This window comes from Bombina bombina, chromosome 2 (assembly GCF_027579735.1).
Source record: "Bombina bombina isolate aBomBom1 chromosome 2, aBomBom1.pri, whole genome shotgun sequence".
Classification (NCBI taxonomy): domain Eukaryota; kingdom Metazoa; phylum Chordata; class Amphibia; order Anura; family Bombinatoridae; genus Bombina; species Bombina bombina.
In genome coordinates, this window is record NC_069500.1 from 83356526 (window position 1) to 83381146 (window position 24621).

A 24621-nucleotide genomic window follows, 5' to 3' on the forward strand; every position below is an offset into this window, starting at 1 on the left:
GGTTCTCAGGTATACCTGCTAAGATCGCAGATCTGTTGCTGCAGCACGCCGCTCCTTTCCGACTAAAAGTTACTCCCAAAGATAAGTGACTGATGACAGGGAAGATATCTTAGCCCACTCACTCTTATTTAGACTGATTTTATGCCATATTAAGCTATCCTGTCAGTTTAGGAAGCAGGAGCCCTTCTAATGTGTGGCCATCGTCCAGCGCGGCCAGACTCCGCCCCCATTTCTAAACATTTTTAATGGCCTCACTGTACGGCTGAGACTTCTTAGAATATCTCACCTGGGTGGAGAGGTTTTGAATAGCAGGCCCTAAGACTAGTGCCCCATGGTGGGACCTCCTTACTTGAGTCAATCAGCCCTACATCTATATGACCTAAAATAAAAACATTTTAAAGTGGCTACTATATCAATTGATACTTTGTTTCACCCGGTTTAGTATAATGATATGGACTAGTGAAGTATTCTCTGACTTCACTGTGTATTTTTTAAGTTATAGTCAATTGTTGTTTAAACCATTTTACCCCTTGATACCAAATTGCAAAAAAATTGAAAGAAAGTAAGTGAATATACAAAAGAAATGTTGGTATATTTTCTGCAAAACTGGAAAGTCCTAGTTTACAATTTCTATGTTCCATAAAACTTTGTTATTACAACATTTAATACAATATTTTTAGCATAATTTTTAAGATTACAAATCGAAGATAAAACTGTAATATTTTGGAATATTAGACAAAGTATATACATAGACATAAAGTCCCACATTTTATTCTAAAATCAAGTGAAACGTTTTTGAAACCTCTATGAATTGATTTTTCAAAGAGGCTTTTGAATACCTTTTGATTCAGTGAGTTTGGGAAAATAAATTATTGGCAGAACATACAGCAAATTAAATATAGCTGATAATAATGTTTACCAACAGACAACCTTGAGGTACAGATCTTTCTAAATCAGTGAGGTTATCTGGTAGCTTTTTAGAAAATGTTAAATTAATGTTTGGAGAGAAAAAAGCTTTTTTAATGTGTAAATTTTGTCTTCTCTCATAGGTATGGTAATCTTTTTTTTTTTTTTTTAGATGGCAGAATTAATCATTTTAATTAATTGAAATTTTCCCCCAAACGTATGTGTTCTGTTTATTTGCTTTCATATGGCCATTGTTGTGTTGTTGACTTTTATGCAAAAGTATGTTATTTAAAAGGACATTAAACAATAAATAAATGCTAGAAATAATAATGTATTCAAAGCTAAGATTTGCCTGAGAATATTATGCAAATGTATTTCAAAAAATTATATTAGTTATTTAATTATTGAAAAAAATTACTGTAAAGCTTTAATGTCCTTTAAAGCAATGGCTGTCACCATGTTGTAACCTATGTTTTCTTATCTGCAGAGGCCAATTAACAACAGTTATAAATGGGTCAATAGAGTGTGCAACCAATGGCTGTGTGGAATATAGCAGTGTTAAAGGGACATACCTCAGAAATGTATTTCATGATTCATAATAGTGCATACAGTTTTAAAAAGCTTTCCAATTTACTTCTATTATTAAAATTACGTTGTTCTCTTGGTATCCTTTTGTCGACAAGTAGATAGGAAGGTGTAGGGGCATGCAAGCGACTGGAGTAATGAATGGCAACAGTTTTATAGCTATGTTATATTCCTTTCATATAGTGCTCCAGAAATGTGCATGCAACCTATCTAGATAACTTCTTACCTAGAATGCCATGAGAACAAACTAAATTTGAGAATAAAAGTAAATTAAAAACCTTTTTAAAGATGTATGCTCTGTCTGAATCACAAAAGAAACATTTTGGGTTTCAAGTCCCTTTTAAGTCCACACTTTTAGCAGTATTTAATAAGCCGACAATGTTTGTACATTATTGTATTGATATGCATATTTTATATCTATTTATTTTTTTACATGTATTTTTAACATTCTAGATTAATCCTCGAGCCCTGCTGTTTGGACACACAGCCTCCATTACCTGTTTATCTAAAGCATCTGCTACCAGTGATAAACAGTATATAGTGAGCGCTTCAGAAAGCGGGTACGTTTTTATTTTGTTGGCAAATTACATCAAGCTGGGTGGGAGGGGAGGGTTCCCTATGCTACAGAAACGTTTTTGGAAGAGTAGATGAAGGGATGGCTCCCTACCCTACAGAAAAGGGGACAGTGGGTGGTGTGTCCCTACGGTGAGATCACTTGAAGTGGGAAGGGTAAAAGGGGATCCCTACACACAACAGAAACAAAATATAAATGAATAAAAAAGATACCTCCCCTCAACTGCATGCTGGCATATTGCCAATAATAAATATGGCGATACAGTGGTGGGTGGGGTGGGGGAGAGAGCTATTTCTGAGGGATCAGGAAGGTGGGAGGGTGAGGAGGAATCTCTAACCTACAGAAAATAAATAATTAAAAAAACAATACAAAAATTCTAAATACATACTGGCTGCCAGTAACTAAGGTGTGGTGGAAGACGATGGGGACCAGTGGGAGGGTGAAGGGAAGATAGCTGTTTGGGAGGGATCAGCGAGTTGGTAGGTCAGTTGGGGGGTACCCTTAACTGCTAACTGATAACCACTTCACTGCTGGGAATTTCAGAGGTGTGGTGCTCACCTGCAAAGCCATGCATGTTTACCATTTCTGAGCAAAGGGGATCCTAGAAACGTTTACAACCATTTGTCTTATGACTGCAGTAGTTGGCATTTAGCGGTCAAATGGTGGCACAAAATCTACCTAGATCAATACACCTTGGTTTGTCTAGTGAAAGTCAATTTTGAGGATTTGAGCACTTCTGCTATACCAAATGAGAGGTACCCAATTGCATTATTTTAGACATAGCTGCAGGCAAAGATCTTAAAATAATAAAAAAAATGAACAACTTTTGCTTTTTTTTTTTACAGCTAGAAAATTACAGTTTTTTTTATGGAATGCGATAATTTTTTTTAATGTTTTTTTTTCCAACTTTTTAAGTCTGTCTGTGAAGAAAATGTTTTTTTAACAAAAAAAGTGTCTTTTACGTTAGTTCTGTTACTTTTCATATGCCATATGCAAATATCTGTATTGTATATGAGATTACCAGTGTTGTTGTTTTTTTTCCCACACAGAGAGATGTGTCTATGGGATGTAAGTGATGGAAGATGTGTAGAATTCACTAAATTAGCATGTACTCACACTGGGATACAGGTTAGTATAAACTATTTGTGAAAAGGAAAAGCAGTTTATTCTATATGGAAATTAAAGTGTAAACCTAATTTTATAATTGGCTTTGTTGTTCCTTATTGACAGTTTTATCAATTCTCTGTTGGAATCCAACGGGAAGGAAGGTTGCTGTGTCATGGCCATTACCCAGAAGTCCTTGTTGTTGATGCCAGCAGCCTGGAAGTCCTTTACTCCTTAGTATCTAAGATCTCTCCTGATTGGATCAGCTCAATGAGCATAATTCGATCACACAGAACACAAGGTAGAATATATATATATATATTTTATTTGCCTGCTCTTCTCCGCAATAGCATACGTGCCTCTCACACTTTCTATGTGTTCTCTGTATTTAGGCTGAGTTCCCACTTTAACTCAGATTTGATGTTGGATAAAACACCTTGTGATTACAAGATTTTCTCTTGTAAAGGTGTATCCAGTCAACGGGTTCATCCATTACTTGTGGGATATTCTCCTTCCCAACAGGAAGTTGCAAGAGGACACCCAGAGCAGAGCTGTCTATATAGCTCCTCCCCTAACCCCCACCTCCAGTCATTCTCTTGCAACTCTCGACAAGATAGGAAGTCTCAAGAGATATGTGGTGACTTAGTGTAGTTTTACCTTCAATCAAGAGTTTGTTATTTTTAAACGGTACCAGCGTTGTACTGTTTTACTCTCAGGCAGAAATTAGAAGAAGAATTCTGCCTGGAGGTTGATGATCTTAGCGGTTTGTAACTAAGGTCCATTGCTGTTCTCACACATAACTGAAGAGTATGGGAAAACTTCAGTTGGGGGAACGGTCTGCAGATTACCTGCTTTGAGGTATGTTCAGTATTTTTATTTCTAGAGAGATGAATAAGTTCTAGAAAATGCTGACAGAGCTTTGTGTATTTGAGGTAAGCTAGATGCAGTGATTTAACAACGACTGGGATCATGCTTACAAAACAGGGTAATACTCATGTTAATACTCATATTACTTAGTGACAAAACGTTTACAGGTTTTCATAAATAGAACGTTTTTTCTCTGAGGGAGATGAGTCTTTATTTGGGGTCTAGTTTCCACAGGGATAGTCAGATACTCCTAGGAGTACTTTCTTAAGGCCCCTCTGACATCCAGTACATGGTGGGAGGGGCCTATTTTTGCGCTCTAGATGCGTAGTTTCCTGCAGACTGAGACATCCAGCTTCCCTAGAGGAGTCCTCTGGCATCTGAGGACCATCATAAAGGGTTTATTTATTCACTAAATCGTATTTGAGGGCAGGTAGGAGCCTCAGCAGAGCTGTGGCAAGGTGCTCAACTGTCTTTTACTGGTGGTTGACGTTTTTTAAATTAGGTTTGGGGGCTAAGGGGTTTATCATCCATTTGCAAGTGGGTGCAATGTTGCTTTAGTCCCTTACACATACTGTAAAAATTTCGAAGACTACTGTATTTTTACACTGTTTTGCAGTTTAAGTGCTAGTTTTTTTCTCTTAAAGGCACAGTAACTTTTTTGTTTAATTGCTGTTTCACCTTTATTAAAGTGTTTTCCAAGCTTGCTTGTCTCATTACTAGTCTGTTAAACATGTCTGACATAGAGGAAACTCCTTGTTCAATATGTTTGGAAGCCATTGTGGAACCCCCTCTTAGAATGTGTACCAAATGTACTGAAATTTCTATAAACTATAAAGACCATATTATGGCGCTTAAAGATTTATCTCCAGAGGATTCTCTGACTGAAAAAAGGGAGATTATGCCATCTAGCTCTCCCCATGTGTCAGAACCTATAACTCCCGCTCAAGTGACGCCAAGTACATCTAGCGCGTCTAATTCTTTTACCTTACAGGACATGGCGGCAGTTATGAATGCTACCCTCTCAGAGGTATTGTCCAAACTGCCAGGGTTACAAGGACAGTGAGACAGCTCTGGGGCTAGAACAAATACAGAGCTTTCTGACGCTTTAATACCTGTGTCCGATATACCCTCACAATACTCAGAAGCCGAGGCAGGAGAGCTTCTATCTGTGGGTGACATTTCAGATTCAGGGAAGGCGTTGCTTCAGTCTGATTCTGAAATGACAGCGTTTAATTTAAACCTTGAACACCTCCGCTTATTGCTTAGGGAGGTTTTAGCGACTCTGGATGACTGTGAACCCATTATAGTTCCAGAGAAATTGTGTAAGATGGACAAATACTTTGCAGTACCTGTTTACACTGATGTTTTTCCAGTCCCTAAGAGATTTTCGGAAATTATTACTAAGGAATGGGATAGACCAGGTGTGCTGTTCTCTCCCCCTCCTGCTTTTAAAAAGATGTTTCCCATAGATGCCGCCATACGGGACTCGTGGCAGACGGTCCCTAAGGTGGAGGGAGCAGTCTCTACCCTAGCTAAGCATACAACTATCCCCGTCGAGGACAGTTGTGCTTTCCTAGATCCTATGGATAAAAAATTGGAGGGTCTCCTTAAGAAAATTTTTATACATCAAGGTTTTATTATCCAGCCTCTTGCATGCATTGCCCCAGTTACTGCTGCAGCGGCTTTCTGGTTCGAGTCTCTTGAGGAGGCTCTACAGGTGGAGACCCCGTTAGATGATATTTTAGACAGGATTAAAGCTCTTAAGTTAGCTAATTCCTTTATCTCTGACGCCGTTTTTCATTTAGCCAAGCTTACGGCTAAGAATTTAGGTTTTGCCATTCTGGCGCGTAGGGCGCTATGGCTTAAGTCCTGGTCAGCAAACATTACTTCAAAGTCTAAGCTTCTTAACATCCCCTTCAAAGGACAGACCCTTTTCGGGCCTGGTCTGAAGGAGATAATTTCTGATATTACCGGAGGAAAAGGTCACGCCCTTCCTCAGGATAGGTCCAATAAGTTAAGGACCAAACAGAATAATTTTCGTTCCTTTCGTAACTTCAAGAGTGGCGCAGCTTCAGCTTCCTCTAATGCAAAACAAGAGGGAAATTTCGCCCAGTCCAAACCAGTCTGGAGACCTAACCAGGATTGGAACAAGAGAAGCAGGCCAAAAAACCTGCTGCTGCCTCTAAGGCAGCATGAAGGAGTAGCCCCCGATCCGGGACCGGATCTAGTAGGGGGCAGACTTTCTCTCTTCGCTCAGGCTTGGGCAAGAGACGTCCAGGATCCCTGGACACTAGAGATTGTTTCCCAGGGATATCTTCTGGAATTCAAAGGTTCATCTCCAAAGGGGAGATTTCACCTCTCACAACTATCTGCAAACCAGATAAAGAGAGAGGCATTCTTACGTTGCGTTCAAGACCTTCTGGTTATGGGGGTGATCCACCCAGTTCCAAGGGAGGAACAGGGGCAGGGTTTCTATTCAAACCTGTTTATAGTTCCCAAAAAAGAGGGAATGTACAGACCAATCTTGGATCTCAAGATCCTAAACAAATTTCTCAGGGTCCCATCTTTCAAGATGGAGACAATCCGAACCATCCTCCCTATGATCCAGGAGGGTCAATATATGACTACCATTGACTTAAAGGATGCTTATCTCCACATTCCGATTCACAGAGATCATCATCAGTTCCTCAGGTTCGCTTCCTAGACAGGCATTACCAGTTTGTGGCTCTTCCCTTCAGGTTAGCCACGGCGCCAAGAATCTTTACGAAGGTTCTAGGGTCTCTACTGGTGGTTCTAAGGCCACGGGGCATAGCGGTGGCCCCTTACCTAGACGACATCCTGATCCAGGCGTCAACTTTTCAAATCGCCAAGTCCCATACGGACATTGTTCTGGCCTTTCTGAGGTCTCACGGGTGGAAGGTGAACAGAGAAAAGAGTTCACTCTCACAAGAGTTTCCTTCCATTTCAGTAGAAATTAAACTTTTTCTGACAGAGGTCAGGATATCAAAGCTTCTAACTTCTTGCCGTGCTCTTCATTCCACTTCTCGGCCGTCAGTGGCTCAGTGTATGGAAATGATCGGCCTGATGGTAGCGGCAATGGACATAGTTCCGTTTGCCTGCCTACATCTCAGACCACTGCAACTTTGCATGCTCAATCAGTGGGATGGGGACTACACAGATTTGTCTCCTCTGTTAAATCTGGATCAAGAGACCAGGGATTCTCTTCTCTGGTGGTTATCTCGGGTCTATCTGTCCAGGGGAATGAGTTTCCGCAGGCCAGAGTGGACTATAGTAACGACAGATGCCAGCCTTCTGGGCTGGGGCGCAGTCTGGAATTCCCTGAAGGCTCAGGGTTCGTGGACTCAGGAGGAGTCTCCGTGAGTCACAATGCCGTTTGTTCCAGTCTCACTTGGCAAGTGTGTTAACCAAGGAGAGGTAAGATGTAATCGAGTGAGGGGATCCCACAGGTCAGGAGCTGCACACCAACGCGTCCTCTTGCGCGTTTCGCTCCGTTACACTTGCAGCATGGAGCTTCTTCCTGGTGATGACGTGGGGCTAAAGAAGGGGTCCTCTTATTGGCCACCAAAGTCACATGGCCTGTGATATTTTAGAAGTTGACTGATATTAAGCCTCCAAAAGAGTTGCTTTTGAAATTGAGGCTGGAGTGTTACCGTAATAAAGTTTTTTAAATACTACGGTGTCTGAGAACCACACATGATACAACAGACACACAACACACAAGGGCACAGATTTATATATAACAGTATAAGATACTTATTGACAATTATAAAAATCTAACTTATCTATCACACAATGTGTATTGAAATATTAAAAAAAATGTGTATTTACCCTTAATATAAACATTTCTCACAATTGTAGTTGCCTTTAGTCAAGGTAATGTTTTCATTTATTTGCACAAGCATATATACCCATAGTAAATATATATTGGGCTTAAGAGTGATAGGAGGCATATTTTGATTATGAGTGGCATAAGTTGCCAGGGTCATATTCAAAGAAGATGCACAAAATAGGAGATCGATCCTAAATTCAATTCCTGGGGAGAAAAGAGGCAAATTCCATCTTTTCATTTACACCTATGGGGGACAAGGTCTGTAAATTAAATATCCATCTTGTTTTCTTCTGGAGTAATATAGTGTCTACATTACTCCCCCCCCCCCCCCCCGCCTGTGTTGTTGAATACCAAATTCTAGGCTATCTAATTTTGATTCATGAACTTGTGCAAAATGTCTAGCAATAGGGCTATCAATGTATAGATATTTAATATCATCTCTATGTTCATAGATACGAAGTCTGAGTTCCCTATAGGTTTCCCCACATAAAATCGCTGACAAGAGCATGAGAGAAGGTAAATTACCCCCGTTGTAGAACAATTAATAAATGACTTGATTTTGTATATCTTTCCTGTGGTTGTTTGAAAAGTTTTGGTTCCTTTTGACAAATGTACATGCTGCACAGTGATTGCATGGAGAGCAACTGACTATATTTCTTTTGCAAGATGTACCGAGTCCACGGATTCATCCCAACTTGTGGGATATTGTCCTTCCTGACAGGAGGTAGCAAAGAAAGCACCACAGCAGAGCTGTCTATATAGCTCCCCCCTTAACTCCACCCCCCAGTCATTCTCTTTGCTGGCTCTAAGCAGGAAGGGTAAAGAGAAGAGGTGTTAAACTGTTTTATTTTATCTTCAATCAAGTGTTTGATATTTTTAAATGGTACCAGTGTTGTACTATTTACTCTCAGGCAGGACATAGATGAAGATGATGATCTTAGCATTTGTAACTAAGGTCCACTGCTGTTCCCACATGAGCTGAGGAGTACAGTTAAACTTCAGTGTGAGGAACGGTTTCTTGCTATACAGCAATGAGGTATGTTCAGTCATATTTTCTGCAGAGACTGTGTTAACTCAGAAAGGCTGACAGTGTCCCCATTAGGGGAAGGGTAAGCAGTAATCCTAGTGTTATCAGAGGTTTTTACTAGCTTGCATAAAGGGTTAATTTTTTGTGGGCATTATGGGACATTTGCTTGAGGGTTCTTTGGGGTTGTTTATAACCCACATGGCTTTCAGGCAGGGTTTGTTAGTTTTGTGTAGGCCCCAGCAACATCAAGTGAGGTGGGCGGGACCTACATTTACAAGCAGCAAGCAACTTCTCCTGAGGTCCTGAGAGTCTTCTGAGGGACTAATTGAAGCTTTAAACCCCATATTATCGCTTCCTAAGGGCAGGTAGGGCTACAGCAGAGCTGTGGCAAGGTGCTTTAGGGGGTTTTAACCGGTTTTAGACAATTATCAATCTGTTTTTTTTCATTTGGGGCTCTATTGCTTTTTTTACTTGTGGTGCAATCCTTCTAAAGCTTAGTGGGTACACTGTTAAAATTTCGGAATTTTTGAAGCAATTTTAACCTGTTTTGCAGTTTGTGAATGCCTTTTTTTTCTCTTAAAGGTACAGTACCGTTTTTGCAAATTGTGTTTTTTTCATTAAATAAAGTGTTTTCCAAGCTTGCTTGCTTCATTACTAGCCTGTTAAACATGTCTGCCACTGAGGAAACTCATTGTTCAATGTGTTTAGAAGCCATTGTGGAACCCCCTCTAAGAATGTGTCCCAATTGTACTGATATGTCTATAAATTGCAAACAGCATATTTTGACTTATAAGAATTTGGCATTAAATGATTCTCAGACAGAAGGAAATCAGGTTTCGCCATCTAGTTCTCCCCAAGTGTCACAACCAGTTACGCCCGCACAAGCGACGCCAAGTACTTCTAGTGCGTCTAATTCTTTCACCTTGCAAGATATGGCTTCAGTTATGAATACTACCCTCACAGAGGTTTTATCTAAACTGCCAGGGTTGCAAGGGAAGCGCAGTAGCTCTGGGTTAAGAACAAATGCTGAGCCTTTTGACGCTTTAGTAGCCATATCCGATATTCCCTCACAATGTTCTGAGGTAGGGATGAGGGATTTGCTGTCTGAGGGAGAGATTTTTGATTCAGGAAAGATGTTCCCTCAGACAGATTCAGATATGACGGCATTTAAATTTAAGCTAGAGTACCTCCGTTTATTGCTCAGGGAGGTTTTAGCTACTCTGGATTATTGTGACCCTATTGTCGTTCCAGAGAAATTGTGTAAAATGGACAAATATTTAGAGGTTCCTGTTTACACTGATGTTTTTCCGGTCCCTAAGAGGATTTCGGACATTGTTACTAAGGAGTGGGATAGACCAGGTATTCCGTTCGCTCCCCCTCCTGTTCTTAAGAAAATGTTCCCCATTTCTGACACCATAAAGGACTCATGGCAGACGGTCCCTAAGGTGGAGGGAGCTATTTCTACTCTGGCTAAGCGTACAACTATATCTATTGAAGACAGTTGTGCTTTCATTGATCCTATGGATAAAAAGTTATAGGGTCTCCTAAAGAAAATTTTTGTTCATCCAGGTTTTCTTCTTCAACCTATCGCGTGCATTGTTCCGGTAACCACTGCAAATGCTTTTTGGTTTGAGGCTCTAGAAGAGGCTCTTCAGATGGAGACCCCACTAAATGATATTTTGGACAGAATTAAGGCCCTTAAGTTGGCTAATTCTTTTATTACAGACGCCGCCGTTTTGCCATTTTAGCGCGAAGAGCATTATGGCTTAAGTCCTGGTCAGCTGATGTGTCATCTAAATCTAAGCTTTTGACCATCCCTTTCAAAGGTAAGACCCTATTCGGGCCTGCACTGAAAGAGATCATTTCAGACATCACTGGAGGGAAGGGTCATGCCCTCCCTCAAGATAAGTCAAATAAGAAAGACCAAACAAAATAATTTTCGTTCCTTTCGAAACTTCAAGGGTGATCCTGCTTCCTCTTCCCCTGCTGCAAAGCAAGAGGGTAACTTTGCTCAATCCAAGCCAACCTGGAGACCTAACCAGGCTTGGAACAAGGGTAAACAGGCCAAAAAGCCTGCTGCTGCCACTAAGTCAGCATGAAGGGGTAGCCCCCGATCCGGGACCGGATCAAGTAGGGGGCAGACTTTCTCTCTTTGCTCAGGCCTGGGCAAGAGACGTTCAGGACTCCTGGGCCGTAGAAATTGTAACTAAGGGGTATCTCCTAGATTTCAAAGATTCTCCTCCAAGGGGGAGGTTCCATCTTTCTCAATTGTCTGTAAACTAGACAAAAAGAGAGGCGTTCTTACGCTGTGTAGAAGACCTTATTACAATGGGAGTGATCTGCCCAGTTCCGAAAACAGAACAGGGGCAAGGTTTCTACTCCAATCTGTTTGTGGTTCACAAAAAAGAGGGAACCTTCAGACCAATTCTAGATCTCAAGATCCTAAACCAATTCCTAAGAGTTCCATCCTTCAAGATGGAGACCATTCTGACTATTTTACCAATGATCCAGGAGGGTCAATATATGACTGCCGTGGATCTAAAGGATGCGTATCTACACATTCCTATCAACAAAGATCATCACCAGTTCCTCAGGTTTGCCTTTCTGGACAGGCATTACCAGTTTGTGGCTATTCTCAAGATCCTAAACCAATTCCTAAGAGTTCCATCCTTCAAGATGGAGACCATTCGGACTATTTTACCAATGATCCAGGAGGGTCAATATATGACTGCCGTGGATCTAAAGGATGCGTATCTACACATTCCTATCCACAAAGATCATCACCAGTTCCTCAGGTTTGCCTTTCTGGACAGGCATTACCAGTTTGTGGCTATTCCCTTCGGGTTGGCCACGGCGCCAAGAATCTTCACAAAGGTGCTAGGGTCCCTTCTGGCTGTCCTAAGGCCGCGGGGCATAGCAGTGGCACCTTATCTAGACAACATCTTAATTCAAGCGTCGACTTTCCAACTTGCCAAGTCTCACACGGACTTAGTGTTGGCCTTTCTAAGATCTCATGGGTGGAAGGTGAACATGAAAAAGAGTTCTCTTATTCCTCTCGCAAGAGTTCCATTCCTGGGAACTCTGATAGATTCGGTGGACATGAAAATATTTCTGACGGAGGTCAGGAAATCAAAGATTTTAACCACCTACCGAGCTCTTCATTCCATTCCCCGGCCGTCAGTGGCTCAGTGTATGGAGGTAATCAGACTTATGGTAGCGGCAATGGACATAGTTCCGTTTGCTTGCTTGCATCTCAGACCACTGCAACTATGCATGCTCAAACAGTGGAATGGGGATTATGCAGATTTATCTCCTCAGATAAATCTGGATCAAGAGACCAGAGACTCTCTTCTTTGGTGGTTGTCACAGGATCACCTGTCCAGGGGAATGTGTTTCCGCAGGCCAGCGTGGGTTATTGGGACGATGGACGCCAGTCTACTGGGCTAGGGTGCAGTCTGGAATTCCCTGAAAGCACAGGGTTTGTGGACTCAGGAGGAGGCCCTCCTACGATAAATATTCTGGAATTAAGAGCAATAATCAATTCTCTTCAGACGTGGCCTCAGCTGGCTTCGGCCGGATTCATCAGGTTTCAGTCGGACAGCATCACTAGTGTAGCTTTTATCAATCATCAGGGGGGAACAAGGAGTTCCTTTGCGATGATAGAAGTTTCCAGGATAATCCGATGGGCAGAGACTCACTCTTGCCATCTATCAGCGATCTATATCCCAGGGGTGGAGAACTGGGAGGCAGATTTTCTAAGTCGTCAGACTTTTCATCCGGGGTTGTGGGAGCTCCATCCGGAGGTGTTTGCTCAACTGGTTCAGCTATGGGGTACACCAGAATTGTATCTGATGGCGTCTCGTCAGAACGCCAAACTTCCTCGTTACGGATCCAGGTCAAGGGATCCTCATGCAGTACTGATAGATGCTCTAGCAGTACCCTGGTCGTTCAACCTGGCTTATGTGTTTCCACTATTCCCTCTCCTTCCGCGTCTGATTGCCAGAATCAAACAGGAGAGAGCTTCGGTGATTTTGATAGCACCTGCGTGGCCACGCAGGACTTGGTATGCAGACCTGGTGGACATGTCATCTCTGCCACCATGGACTCTGCCACTGAGACGGGACCTTTTGATTCAAGGTCCATTCAAGCATCCAAATCTAATTTCTCTGCAACTGACTGCTTGGAGATTGAACGCTTGATTTTATCAAAGCGGGGTTTCTCTGAGTCGGTCATAGATACCTTGATTCAGGCTCGAAAGCCTGTCACCAGGAAGATCTATCATAAGATATGGCGTAAATATCTTTTTTGGTGTGAATCCAAAGGCTACTCATGGAGTAAGATCAAGATTCTTAGGATTTTGTCTTTTCTCCAAGAAGGATTGGAGAAAGGATTGTCCGCTAGTTCCTTAAAAGGACAGATATCTGCTTTGTCTATTCTGTTGCACAAGCGTCTGGCAGATGTCCCAGACGTTTGGGCTTTTTGTCAGGCTTTAGTTAAAATTAAGCCTGTGTTTAAACCTGTTGCTCCGCAATGGAGTCTCAATTTAGTTCTTAAAGTTCTTCAGGGGGTTCCGTTTGAACCCATGCATTCCATAGATATTAAGCTTCTATCTTGGAAAGTTCTGTTTCTAGTTGCTATCTCTTCAGCTCGAAGAGTTTCTGAACTATCTGCATTACAATGTGACTCGCCTTATCTTGTTTTCCATGCTGATAAGGTGGTTTTGCGTACCAAACCTTGGTTCCTCCCTAAGGTTGTTTCTAAAAGGAATATCAATCGGGAAATTGTTGTTCCTTCTCTGTGTCCTAATCCTTCTTCTAAGAAGGACCGTCTGTTGCACAACTTGGACGTGGTTCGTGCCTTGAAGTTTTATTTGCAGGCAACCAAAGATTTTTGCCAATCATCTTCTTTGTTTGTTGTCTATGCTGGAAAGCGTAGAGGTCAAAAGGCTACGGCTACCTCTCTCTCCTTTTGTCTGCAAAGCATCATCCGTTTGGCTTATGAGACTGCTGGACAGCAGCCTCCTGAAAGAATTACAGCTCACTCCACTAGAGCGGTGGCTTCCACATGGGCTTTTAAAAATGATGCTTCTGTTGAACAGATTTGTAAGGCTGCGACTTGGTCTTCGCTTCATACCTTTTCCAAATTTTACAAATTTGATACTTTTGCTTCTTCGGAGGCTATTTTTGGGAGAAAGGTTTTGCAAGCAGTGGTGCCTTCCGTTTAGGTTCCTGTCTTGTCCCTCCCTTCATCCGTGTCCTAAAGCTTTGGTATTGGTATCCCACAAGTTAGGATGAATCCGTGGACTCGGTACATCTTGCAAAAGAAAACAGAATTTATGCTTACCTGATAAATTTCTTTCTTTTGCGATGTACCGAGTCCACGGCCTGCCCTGTCTATTCAACACAGATAGTATTTTTTATGTAAGCTTCAGTCACCTCTGCACCTTTTCTTCCTTGGCCTTCAGTCGAATGACTGGGGGGTGGAGTTAAGGGGGAGCTATATAGACAGCTCTGCTGTGGTGCTCTCTTTGCTACTTCCTGTCAGGAAGGACAATATCCGACAAGTTAGGATGAATCCGTGGACTCGGTACATCGCAAAAGAAAGAAATTTATCAGGTAAGCATAAATTCTGTTTTTGCGCACAGTCTGTTAGCCAGTTCGTGGTTCTGGAATTCACTCTGGACCAAAAGGTCTTTTAAGTTCCTTGCTCTACGTGCAGTCATTTGTGGGTAGTTGCCAACATGTTTAGAAAGATCATCGTCAGTTGATAATTTTATTTTGAACCGGAGAGTGGTGTGTGTCGAGTAGAGGCTTTATTTATCTCTGTCTGGGACTCCGATAGGAAATGCAGCATTCTGACAGCAGTGGCGGAGGAGCTGGGTGGTGTCAGGTACACTCTGATCTCGCCATGTACTTTGAGCCCTAGATCAAAGATAGCTTGGGTTTTACAACAGCCAGCTATCACAAGTATAGAAACATTTAGAGGCCGCATGTATGTTAATGGGCTTAAGTAAGATAAGTCTCCTTTTATGCAGGTAGTTTTTTCTTTTGTTAATGGTGGCATTGCTAATATATGCGTTTTGGCGCCATCTGCCTGTCCTCCCTCATATTTGGTGGCCGATAATGTGGCGGTCGCATTGCGCGCCAATTGAGTAGCTCTACTTACTTAGGACACGAGTTTAAGGAGGACAGGTTATCTGCTAAATACATATTTACTTTTCTCCTCAGAACCATCATGGAAAATGGCGCCGTTATTTTATTTTATATGCGGTCTGTATATCCATCCGCTATCTGTGTATTTGGTACCCTTCAGTTTTAGGCATCAAGGGGATCTATGGTGCGAGACTATCTTCCCCTCTACTGAGGCTGGCTCTGAGGACCGTTTTTTAACATTATATTTTAGCCTAGTAGGTATTCAAAGGGCTCTTATGTGTAATGATGTGTTTTTAAACTTTATTGCTTGTACCGTTTAACTTTCTGTACCTGTCAGAAACTTTTAGGTATTTCTTAGTATTTGCTCCCATCTAGGGGCAGTTAATGGTAGTTTATCTACTATTGATATTTTTTTCTTTTGAGGAAAGAATAAGTTATCAGTTATCCCATTTTCTGGTGCCCTGCAGATAGGATACAACCCTCTGAGTTAATTTGCTGCCATCCGGTGGCAATTCATTGTAAAGCATGATCCTTTTTATTTTCATGTATAAGGGTGCAATGACTTTTACTCTCATTCTGTGGAAGTATATAACGTCCGCTTTCACATCTCTTAGGTGAAGCGCAATCTATGTTATCTGACTTAGGAGGCGGTGGTGTTCTCTCCTGTATCAGGAGATAATTTTTCTTGGGAGCCAGCTGTTTAATCTTATAGATTTTAACATAGGGCTCTCCTGTTCAGTTTTGTGTCAGTTTGAGAAAACACCATTATTGTTATTGAGGCACACTTAAATTAGCATTTTCCCGCCATGATCAGGGTCCCTTTGGCGCGCTGCTACTTTGTACCTCTGAGATAATCTCACTTCTCCAGGGCATTATTATTTGACTCGGCTACAGGGTTCTTCTTCTGAGCCCTATATACAGTATGTATTTATATTGTTTGCGATCAATCTATATATCTTGCTGGGTCATCTAAATTTATTTTATTTACCGCTAGGGTCAGAATAGCCATAGTAGACTGTGTATTATGTAAACATCATACAGTTTGTGGCTTCTTCTTTACATTTATTTTCTCAAACATAGTTTTCTCTAGAGCTATTTTTTTTTTAGAGACCAGAGTGTTTGTTAATTGTGTGGAGCTGTGGTATGGAAAGAGTTAACATTTCTTTCCATAAACGTTTGTCAATCTTAAATTGGAATCCCTGTTGTCTACTACCATCCAGTGGTGATTAATGGTGTTCATCATTACTTTTTAGAATTACTCAGGCTCCATATATCTGTACTATTGTCCGTACCAGGTATATTCTCCTATTTTAGGTATAGGGGCTTAATTTTCTGTTACATGTTTAGTTTCATGTACCATACTCTATTTCTTAGTGTTTAAGGACACCAATATATATATTTCTATAATTTTTATTATAGGAATACAATATTATAATTCCCTCATATTGAGATGATATTATTAGCGTCTGTGACATGGATTGTTTCATGCATCATACTTATTTCTTAGTGTTTTTAGGACACTAATATATTTATTCTATATTTTATTTATAGGAATGCAATATTATTTTCTCTCTCTTATTGAGGTGATCTTTTTTGATTGGTGCTCGGTGCCATTCATTGTCTCTTATGAAACATATATTCTTTTGTGACTCTAATAGGTTTATTTTTAACCTATGTTACCGAATAGACACTTTTTATAAATGTTTTCCTTTTGAGGTCATTTTTTTGATCTTAGGGCTCTAAGAGGATTTCTTAATGAAATCCTTCTTGAAGAGATTTTATCTTTCCTGTGTCAACCTGTCTATCTGGTGTAGCTTAGTGGTTAGCACACCTGACTGGGAGGCAGAAGGTTGAGAGACCAAATGCACCCAAGGGTGAGGGTTCTTTGTGTCGGAACTTGTCTGGCTGTCCTTGGAAATATGAGGACTTGCTGGTCCTCTTCTACAGCAGCTTTATGAATAGAGTCTGTTAGTTAGCCTAGCTGCCTATCTGGAACGGAGACCAAAGTGGGTGGTTAGCAGCAATCCTGCTACAGTTAATTGCTCCTTGAACGCATGTTCACAATTCTTTCTTCTTATCTATGTTAGATAAGATTCCTTGATTTTTCTCATCCAGAAAGTATTAGGATAGGACGGTTCTTCTTCTTTTTTCTTCTTTTTATTTGTAGCTTACATTCTCTTGAGAGAATGGTTTGTCTTGGTGTTTAATCCTATATGTGAATGATTCAAGAGGGGCCAATTTTAAGGGCTCAATGAGATTCTGGAAAACAATTCCTTGGTTCCATATACCACGGTATGTTTTTTAGGGTTGATCATAGTCTCGATTTCCATGAAGATTTTCTTGGCGGAGGTCAGAAATTCCAATGTTTTTGCGACCTGTCTTCCCTTCAGTCCTCTGTCCTTCAGTGGCACTGGGTTTAGAATTATTGTTTTCATGGTGGCTTCCATGGACATTATCTTTGCTCGTTTCCATCTGAGATCTCTACAATTATACTTGCTTGGACAATGGAACGGAGACCACTCAAACCTCTCTGAGAGAATGGTCTCTGACGTCCGGACGAGAGATTTCCTGTCCCGGTGGCTCTCTCAGGACAAACTGTCCCAGGGCCATGCTTCCTGAGAACATCTTGGGAGATTGTGTCCGCTGATGCCAGCCTCTCGGGCTGGGGTGCAGTTTGGGGTTCCTTAAGAGCTCAGGGACTTTGGAATCAGGAGGAGTCTCCCTTCCCAATAAATACTCTAGAGTTGAGAGCAAACTTCCATGTACTGATAAATAGGCCTCCAACTGAGTCTGGTTTGGGTTTTCAGATTCCAGTTGGACATCATTCCTTCTGTGGCGTATATAAACCACCAGGGAGGTGACTCATGTTCTTCAGTGGACAGCGTCTCACAATTGCCTCATATATGCTATCCACATCCCAGGGGTGGACAACTGGGAAGCAGATTATCTGAACAGGCAGACTTTTCAGGGGTTTCTCTTGGAGTAGAGTGAGGGTTCCCCGCATTTGTCTTTTCTTCAGGAAGACCTGGAGAAAGGCTTGTCAGTTGGTACTCTGAAGAGTCAGATTTCTGCACTGTCTATTCTTTGCCTAAACATCTGGCAGACCTGCCAGATGTTCAATCTTTTGTTCAGGCCTTGGTCAGAATCAGGCCTGTGTTTAAATCTGTTGCTCCTCCATGGAGCCTTAATCTTGTTCTTAAAGTTCTGCAGTAGGTTCCGTTTGAGCCTATCCACTCAGTTGATATAAGTTGTTTTCTTGGAAAGTTTTGTTTCTCCTCGCTATTTCTTTTGCTTGCAGGGTTTCCAAGCTTTTGGCTCTGCAGTGTGATTCGCCTTACCTTATTTTTCATGCGGATAAGGCGGTCCTTTCGTACTAAGTTGGAATTTCTTCCTAAGGTAGTGTTAGATCGCATAATCAATCAGGAAATTGTTGTTTCTTCGTTTTGTTCTAATCCTTCTCAGAAAGTACGTCGGTTGCATAGCCTGGATGTTGTACGTGCGCTAAAATTTTATCTACAAGCGACTAAAAACTTTAGGCAATCTTCTGACCTATTTGTCATTTTCTCTGGTAAGCGTAAGGACCAGAAGGCCACTCTCTCTCTGGTTGAGAAGTGTTATCCGGTTGGCATATGAGACAGATGGACAACAGCCTCCTGGGAGAATTACGGCTCTTTCCACTAGGGCTGTCTCTCTTCTTCCTGGGCTTTCAAAAATGAAGCATCTGTGGAGCGAATCTGCAAGGCGGCTACTTGATCCTCATTGCATACTTTTGCCTCAGCTGAGGCTTCCTTTGGGAGAAAAGTTCTTCAAGCGGTGGTGCCTTCTGTTTAGGTCCGCCTGTCTTGTTCTCCCTCCCTTCCGTTCTGTGACCTCTAGCTTGGGTATTGGTTCCCACTAGTAATTGGAATGGATTCGTGGACTCTCCATGCCATTGGAAAGAAACAAAAATGCATGCTTACCTGATAAATTTCTTTCTTTCCAGTCATGGAGAGTCCACGACTCGCCCTTAATTCGATTTAGGACGGCAGTTTTTTTGTATAAACCTCAGGTACCTCTATACCCTTGTGTCATCTTCTATTTCCATTTTCCTTTGGCCGAATGACTGGGGATTGTGGTTAATGGGAGTGATACTTAACAGCTCTGCTGGGGTGTTCTTTGCCTCCTCCTGCTGGCCAGGAGTTGAATTCCCACTAGTAATTGGAATGGATTTGTGGACTCTCCATGCCAGGAAAGTATAAATTTATCAGATAAGCATACATTTTGTTTTTCAAACAAAGATCAACTTTATTTCTGTAATTTTGGATTTGTATATAAAGCATTGTTTACTCTCAATCATTATTACTGATGTCATGCAACCTGCAATTTTTTTCAAGATGAAAGCTGATTTGTTCTTTTGTGATTCTCTATCTTTAGCAAATTTTTTTGTCTAGTCCTAGCAAGGAGGAAAGTTAATATAATCCCAGTGTTCTCCCCAGGACATTTTTAGTGGGTGCACCACCAGGCTAATTTTAGTGACCACCCGGCTAACGTTTTAGCCAATATTAAGCTAAGTGGTGCTTGTATCATGTCAGCAATTAACAAATTGAGTCATTTACCAGTATCTTGGGCTCTCTGAGCAAGTGCATTGTTTAAAATGCTAGTGTACTGTGAGTACTTAAATACAATTTTACCTATATGCATTTTGTGGTTGGCTTATGGCTGTCACATGATGCAGGGGGAAGAAAAATTGAACTGACTTTAAAAATGTCAGAAGAATATCTACTACTTATTTGAAATTCAGACTGTGTGTTTGCATTGTCTATATCACTTATTGATTATGCAATTCTACTGCGTTTAATGGTCCTTTAATTGTAAAATAAATGCAACATATTTAATTGCTTCTTGTTCACGCATTAAAGGGACATGAAACCCATTGTATTTTTTGTTTTAGACATGTAGGTGTCTAGAGAAGTAAATAGCAGGAAATAGTGCTACCATCTAGTGCTCTTACAAATACATTCTTGCAAAACTGCTGTTGTATAGTGCTCCGGACTTGTGCACAGTTTATAGCTTATGCCCCTGCTTTTCAACAAAAGATACCAAGAGAATGAAGAGATATTGGTAATAGAAGTAAATTAGAAAGTTGTTTAAAATTGCATGCTCTGTCTGAAACGTGAAATACTTTTTTGGGTTTCGTGCCCTTTTAAAAAAACATTTTTTTTTATTTTTTTTTGACAAATATTTTTATTGGGGTAATAAAGAGACAAAGTACAGACATAGTAGATAGGGCAATATCTCAAACAGAAACATAAGCATAACATTATTCCATCATTCGAACATAAATATAATAGACAATAAAAGGAGCATTGTATTGACCCTAATAAAACCCCATTTTATATATTTTAATAACAGGAGAAACATGTGTCAACAGAGTAAAATAGGTCCACTTATGGGACCTGGAGCTTAGTACTTGTTGGAGACATAACTCGTAGGGAAAAAAAATTCTCAGAGTGAAACAAATAGAGCTAAAGACAAATGGTAGGTAATGTTAATCGTGGTAATTCGGGAATTGTGGGATATTAGATTGGAAACGGGAATCAGTTGGATGAGGTATATGTTATGGGGGGTGAGGAAAGAGGGATATCCCGGAGAACTGTTGTCAGGGATGGGCCAGGAAAGGTAGGCGAGGTAGGCAGGGACGGGGAGAGAAAAAAAAAAAAATTATAATAGCAATGTATATGAACATTCTATGTTTTCTCTCTTTTCCCTCTCTTCCCCCCCTCCTTCTTTCTTTTTGGGCACTAGGAGCCATAGGGGATCTCAGGTCGCCAGCCCCTCCATCCAGATTAGGGCTTACACATCCCTCTGGTCATCTAGTGGGGATGAAGACTCTTCAGATCTCTTATATTCATCCCATGCTAACCAAATAGAGCAGTAGTAATCATATCGACCCTCAACCCTCAGTGCGTGTTCTTCCATGTTTTGGATATAATCTAGTGAATGAAGAACTGGGGTGAGTGAAGCAGGGGCTTGTTTCATCCATTGTCTGGCTATAACCAGTTTTGCCGACAAAAGAACTATAACCCCCAGAAGACGGGATGGTTTTGGGAGATCTTGTAGTCCTAAATGGAATAATGCCGTGCTCCCTGAGAGGTCGCCAATGAGGCCCAGTCCCCGGAGCAATCCTGCCACCTGGTTCCAGAAGTGTCTCAACTTGGGGCATTCCCACCAAATGTGGAGGTGAGTGCCTCGGTGGGCACAACCTCTCCAACAGTCCGCCGACCTGGAGGGGTAAATTCTATGTAGTCTGGTGGGAACCCAGTGCCACCGAAGCAGAATTTTGAGGTACAGTTCAAATATGTTGGAGCAGCGTACTGCTGCCCCGACATCCCGTAGAGCACTCTGCCACCCTCCCTCCGAAGCCTCCATTCCCAGGTCTCTCTCCCAGTCCTCTGTGGAGCGGGTTTTTATGAAGTGGGGAGAATCCAAAAGAATCCTATAGTGGAACGACAGGGAGCCTCGCAAAGGCCTGTCTGCCAACCACCTCCTCTCCCACTTAGTGTGAGCTCTTATGTTGTCCTTATGGAATCCCCAAGATAAGAGAAGTGAAGCCAGGCGGAGGTACTCGAACTGTAGCTCCCCGGGGAAGTCGTCCGTCGGGTAGTTTTGGGGTGGGATAGCTAGGGCACCCCTTCTATACAAGTCCGAGAGTATTCTGAGCTCCAAGGCTTCCCACCTCCCGGGGTGTGAGTCCGGGAGGCAGTGTAGCGGAGCATTGATAGAGTGAATGGGGGAGGGATGCGGGGCAACCTGGTCTAGATGACGGAGCCCCCTCCAAAGTTTCAGACAGGTCTTGACTATACGGCAATGTATTCCACTCAGTACCTCTGCATGATCAGGAATCCATATGAGGCTGGCTATGTTCACTCCAGCGGGTAGTGAGCCCTGTTAGATTTGGAGCCACCTCGCGAAACAGTCCCTCACTCCCCAGGCCGTAATATGCGAGAGCATGGCAGCCTTATAGTATAGCGAAATATTCGGCATCGACATGCCTCCACATCTTTTCGGTTTTTGTAATTGGGTTAGAGGAAGTCGAACGTGTTGTCCCTTCCAAACGTATTTTGTGAAAATAGATTGGAAGTGGTTGAGAAGATATGCCGGGACCGGGACTGGGAGGCAACGGAATAGGTAAATTAGTTTTGGTAGCAGAAGCATCTTTACCGCCGCAACCCTGTCCGTCCAGGAGACCTCCGGGACCTTCCAACTAGAGATTGTCTGTTGGAGCTCTTTGAGAAGAGATCCATAATTTGCCGTCTCTACTCTCTTAGGGTCATGGGAGAGTACTACTCCCAGATGCTTCAGACCTTCCGTTGACCACTTAAATGGGTAGGAGCTTTTCAAAGTCTCAAGGGTGGCTTCCGGGAGGCCAATAGCGTAGGCCTCAGTCTTAGAGTAATTAAGTTTATAAAATTTTAAATTGGCAAATTCAGTTAGGATCTCAAACAGTTTAGGGAGCGATTCCTCTGGATACGTAAGGAAAATGGTCAAGTCGTCAGCGAAGAGGGCAAGGACCTGGGGGATATCATGCAAAACTAATGGTTGAATTGAGGGAGACGTCCTGAGTCTAGTCGCTAACGGTTCCATTATAAGAGCAAAGAGGAGAGGTGACAGAGGGCACCCCTGCCTCGTGCCATTCCGAATTTCAAAGGGATTAGAGACGAACCCCAACCCTCTGACTCTGGCAGAGGGGTTTGAATACAGAGCCAATACTGCTTTGGTAAAGGCGGGTGGAAATCCAAAGGAGCGTAGGACCTCTACCATATACTCCCACCGGACCCTGTCGAAGGCTTTCTCAGCGTCTGACAGGGTGACCAGTGGGATCCCAAGCGCAGCAGTTTCAAAGAAGATATTTAAGAGGCGTCTAGTGTTGTCCGAGCCCTGCCGTCCCGGGGTGAACCCTACCTGATCATAGTGAATCAGGACCGGAAGAGTTTTATTTAACCTTGAAGCTAGTATTTTTGCATATAATTTTACATCTCCGTTAATGAGAGATATTGGCCGGTAGCTCTCACAGAACTCAAAGTTACCTGTGTCCATAGCTTCGGCAAACACCCGAGCTAGAATAGGGCACAGCTGGGTCGCAAATTTTTTGTAAAACAGGGCATCAAATCCATCTGGGCCTGGGGACTTATGTGCTTTCAGGCTTTTGATCGTTTTCTCGATCTCTTCAACAGAAATAGGAGCAACGAGTTGCTCCGTCATGTCCTCAGGAACCTGTGGTAAGTGAAGTCCATCAAGGAACTCGGGGATAAGATGCGCTGGTGCATAATGGATGCCAGGGTCATCAGCTATCTGGTACAGTCCCCTGTAATAGTTTGCAAAAGCGTCACCTATTTCATTAGGGGAATAACATTTTTTATCGTCTCTTGTTATATGAGCTATCTTGCTCTGTAAGGTTCTCTGTTGGAGTTTGTGGGCCAGGAGCCGATCTGCCCTGTCCCCTTTATGGTAGTATCTCTGTTTCAGGAGCTAAAGTCCCCTCTGTACCTTCTCAAGTTCACGGGCCTCAATCTGTCTTCTAAGGGACTGAACTCTCAAGACTAGAGAATCTGACCTCTTTTGTCTAAGCTGAGTTCTGGAGACAGTATGTTCGTGGTAGAGTTGGGCCAAGCTGGCCCCCTTGTGTCTTCTAATCTCTGAGGATTTCTGTATAAAGAGCCCACGGAGGTAGGCTTTGAGCGCCGCCCAAAGAGTCAGCGCCGATGTGGATCCTGTGTCGTTTATTATTAAGAACTCTTCTATCTCCTTCGACCAAAACGGGATCTGGGAGTCCGCAAGGAGAAATTCTGGTAGGCGCCAAGAAAGCCCACTTTTCCCCGAGGGGGAGAAGGTGACATCCATAACCACTGCGTCATGGTCCGACCACACACATGGTACTATCGTGGCCGCAGCTATCATCTGCAGCGTCCATGAGGAACAAAAGAGGTAATCTAGTCGGGCAAAGGATTGGGAAGGAGTTGAAAAATAGGTGTAGTCATCCACGTCAGGGTGCAGGGCTCTCCAGACATCATGGTATGCATGCTGGGAGACAACGTTTCTAAAGAGGTGAGAGTAATGGTCCTCTCCGCGCCTTGTGGGAACCCCACGCTGGGATTTCCTATCCCTGCGCGGGTCCCACACTAGGTTGCAGTCACCCCCCGATAATGACATGGCCCTGTTTAAATCTGGCGACCTTATTTAGCAGAACGCTGAGGAAGCGGGTCTGGTTAACATTTGGGGAATACAAAGCTACCAACGTAACCAAAGTGTTATCCAGCCGATATACGGAAATGACATAACGGCCAGAAGGGTCTGAATCCAGATAGATGGACTCGTAGGAGATGTGTCTCCCCACTAGGACAGTAACTCCTCTGGCTTTCTCGTGAAACGACGAGGAGAGGCGAACAGGGAAATCTCTAGGATGGAACATGGCGGCCCGAGATCCCGTCCAGTGTGTCTCCTATAAGAACACTATATCAAGGCGCTGGACTTTCAGAAATTTAACAAGTAAACTCCGTTTTGTAGGGGAGTTCAGACC

At 42.5% G+C, this 24621-nt stretch overlaps 1 protein-coding gene across 1 annotated transcript in view; it reads left to right on the top strand.

The window, feature by feature from the left end:
• Positions 1-24621, top strand: part of WDR7 (WD repeat domain 7) — a 1007279-nt gene that overhangs the window by 67853 nt on the left and 914805 nt on the right. Inside the window, 3 exon segments of the mRNA XM_053701142.1 lie at positions 1945-2051; positions 3115-3193; positions 3296-3470. Of these exon segments, the coding sequence (XP_053557117.1) occupies positions 1945-2051; positions 3115-3193; positions 3296-3470 (361 nt within the window).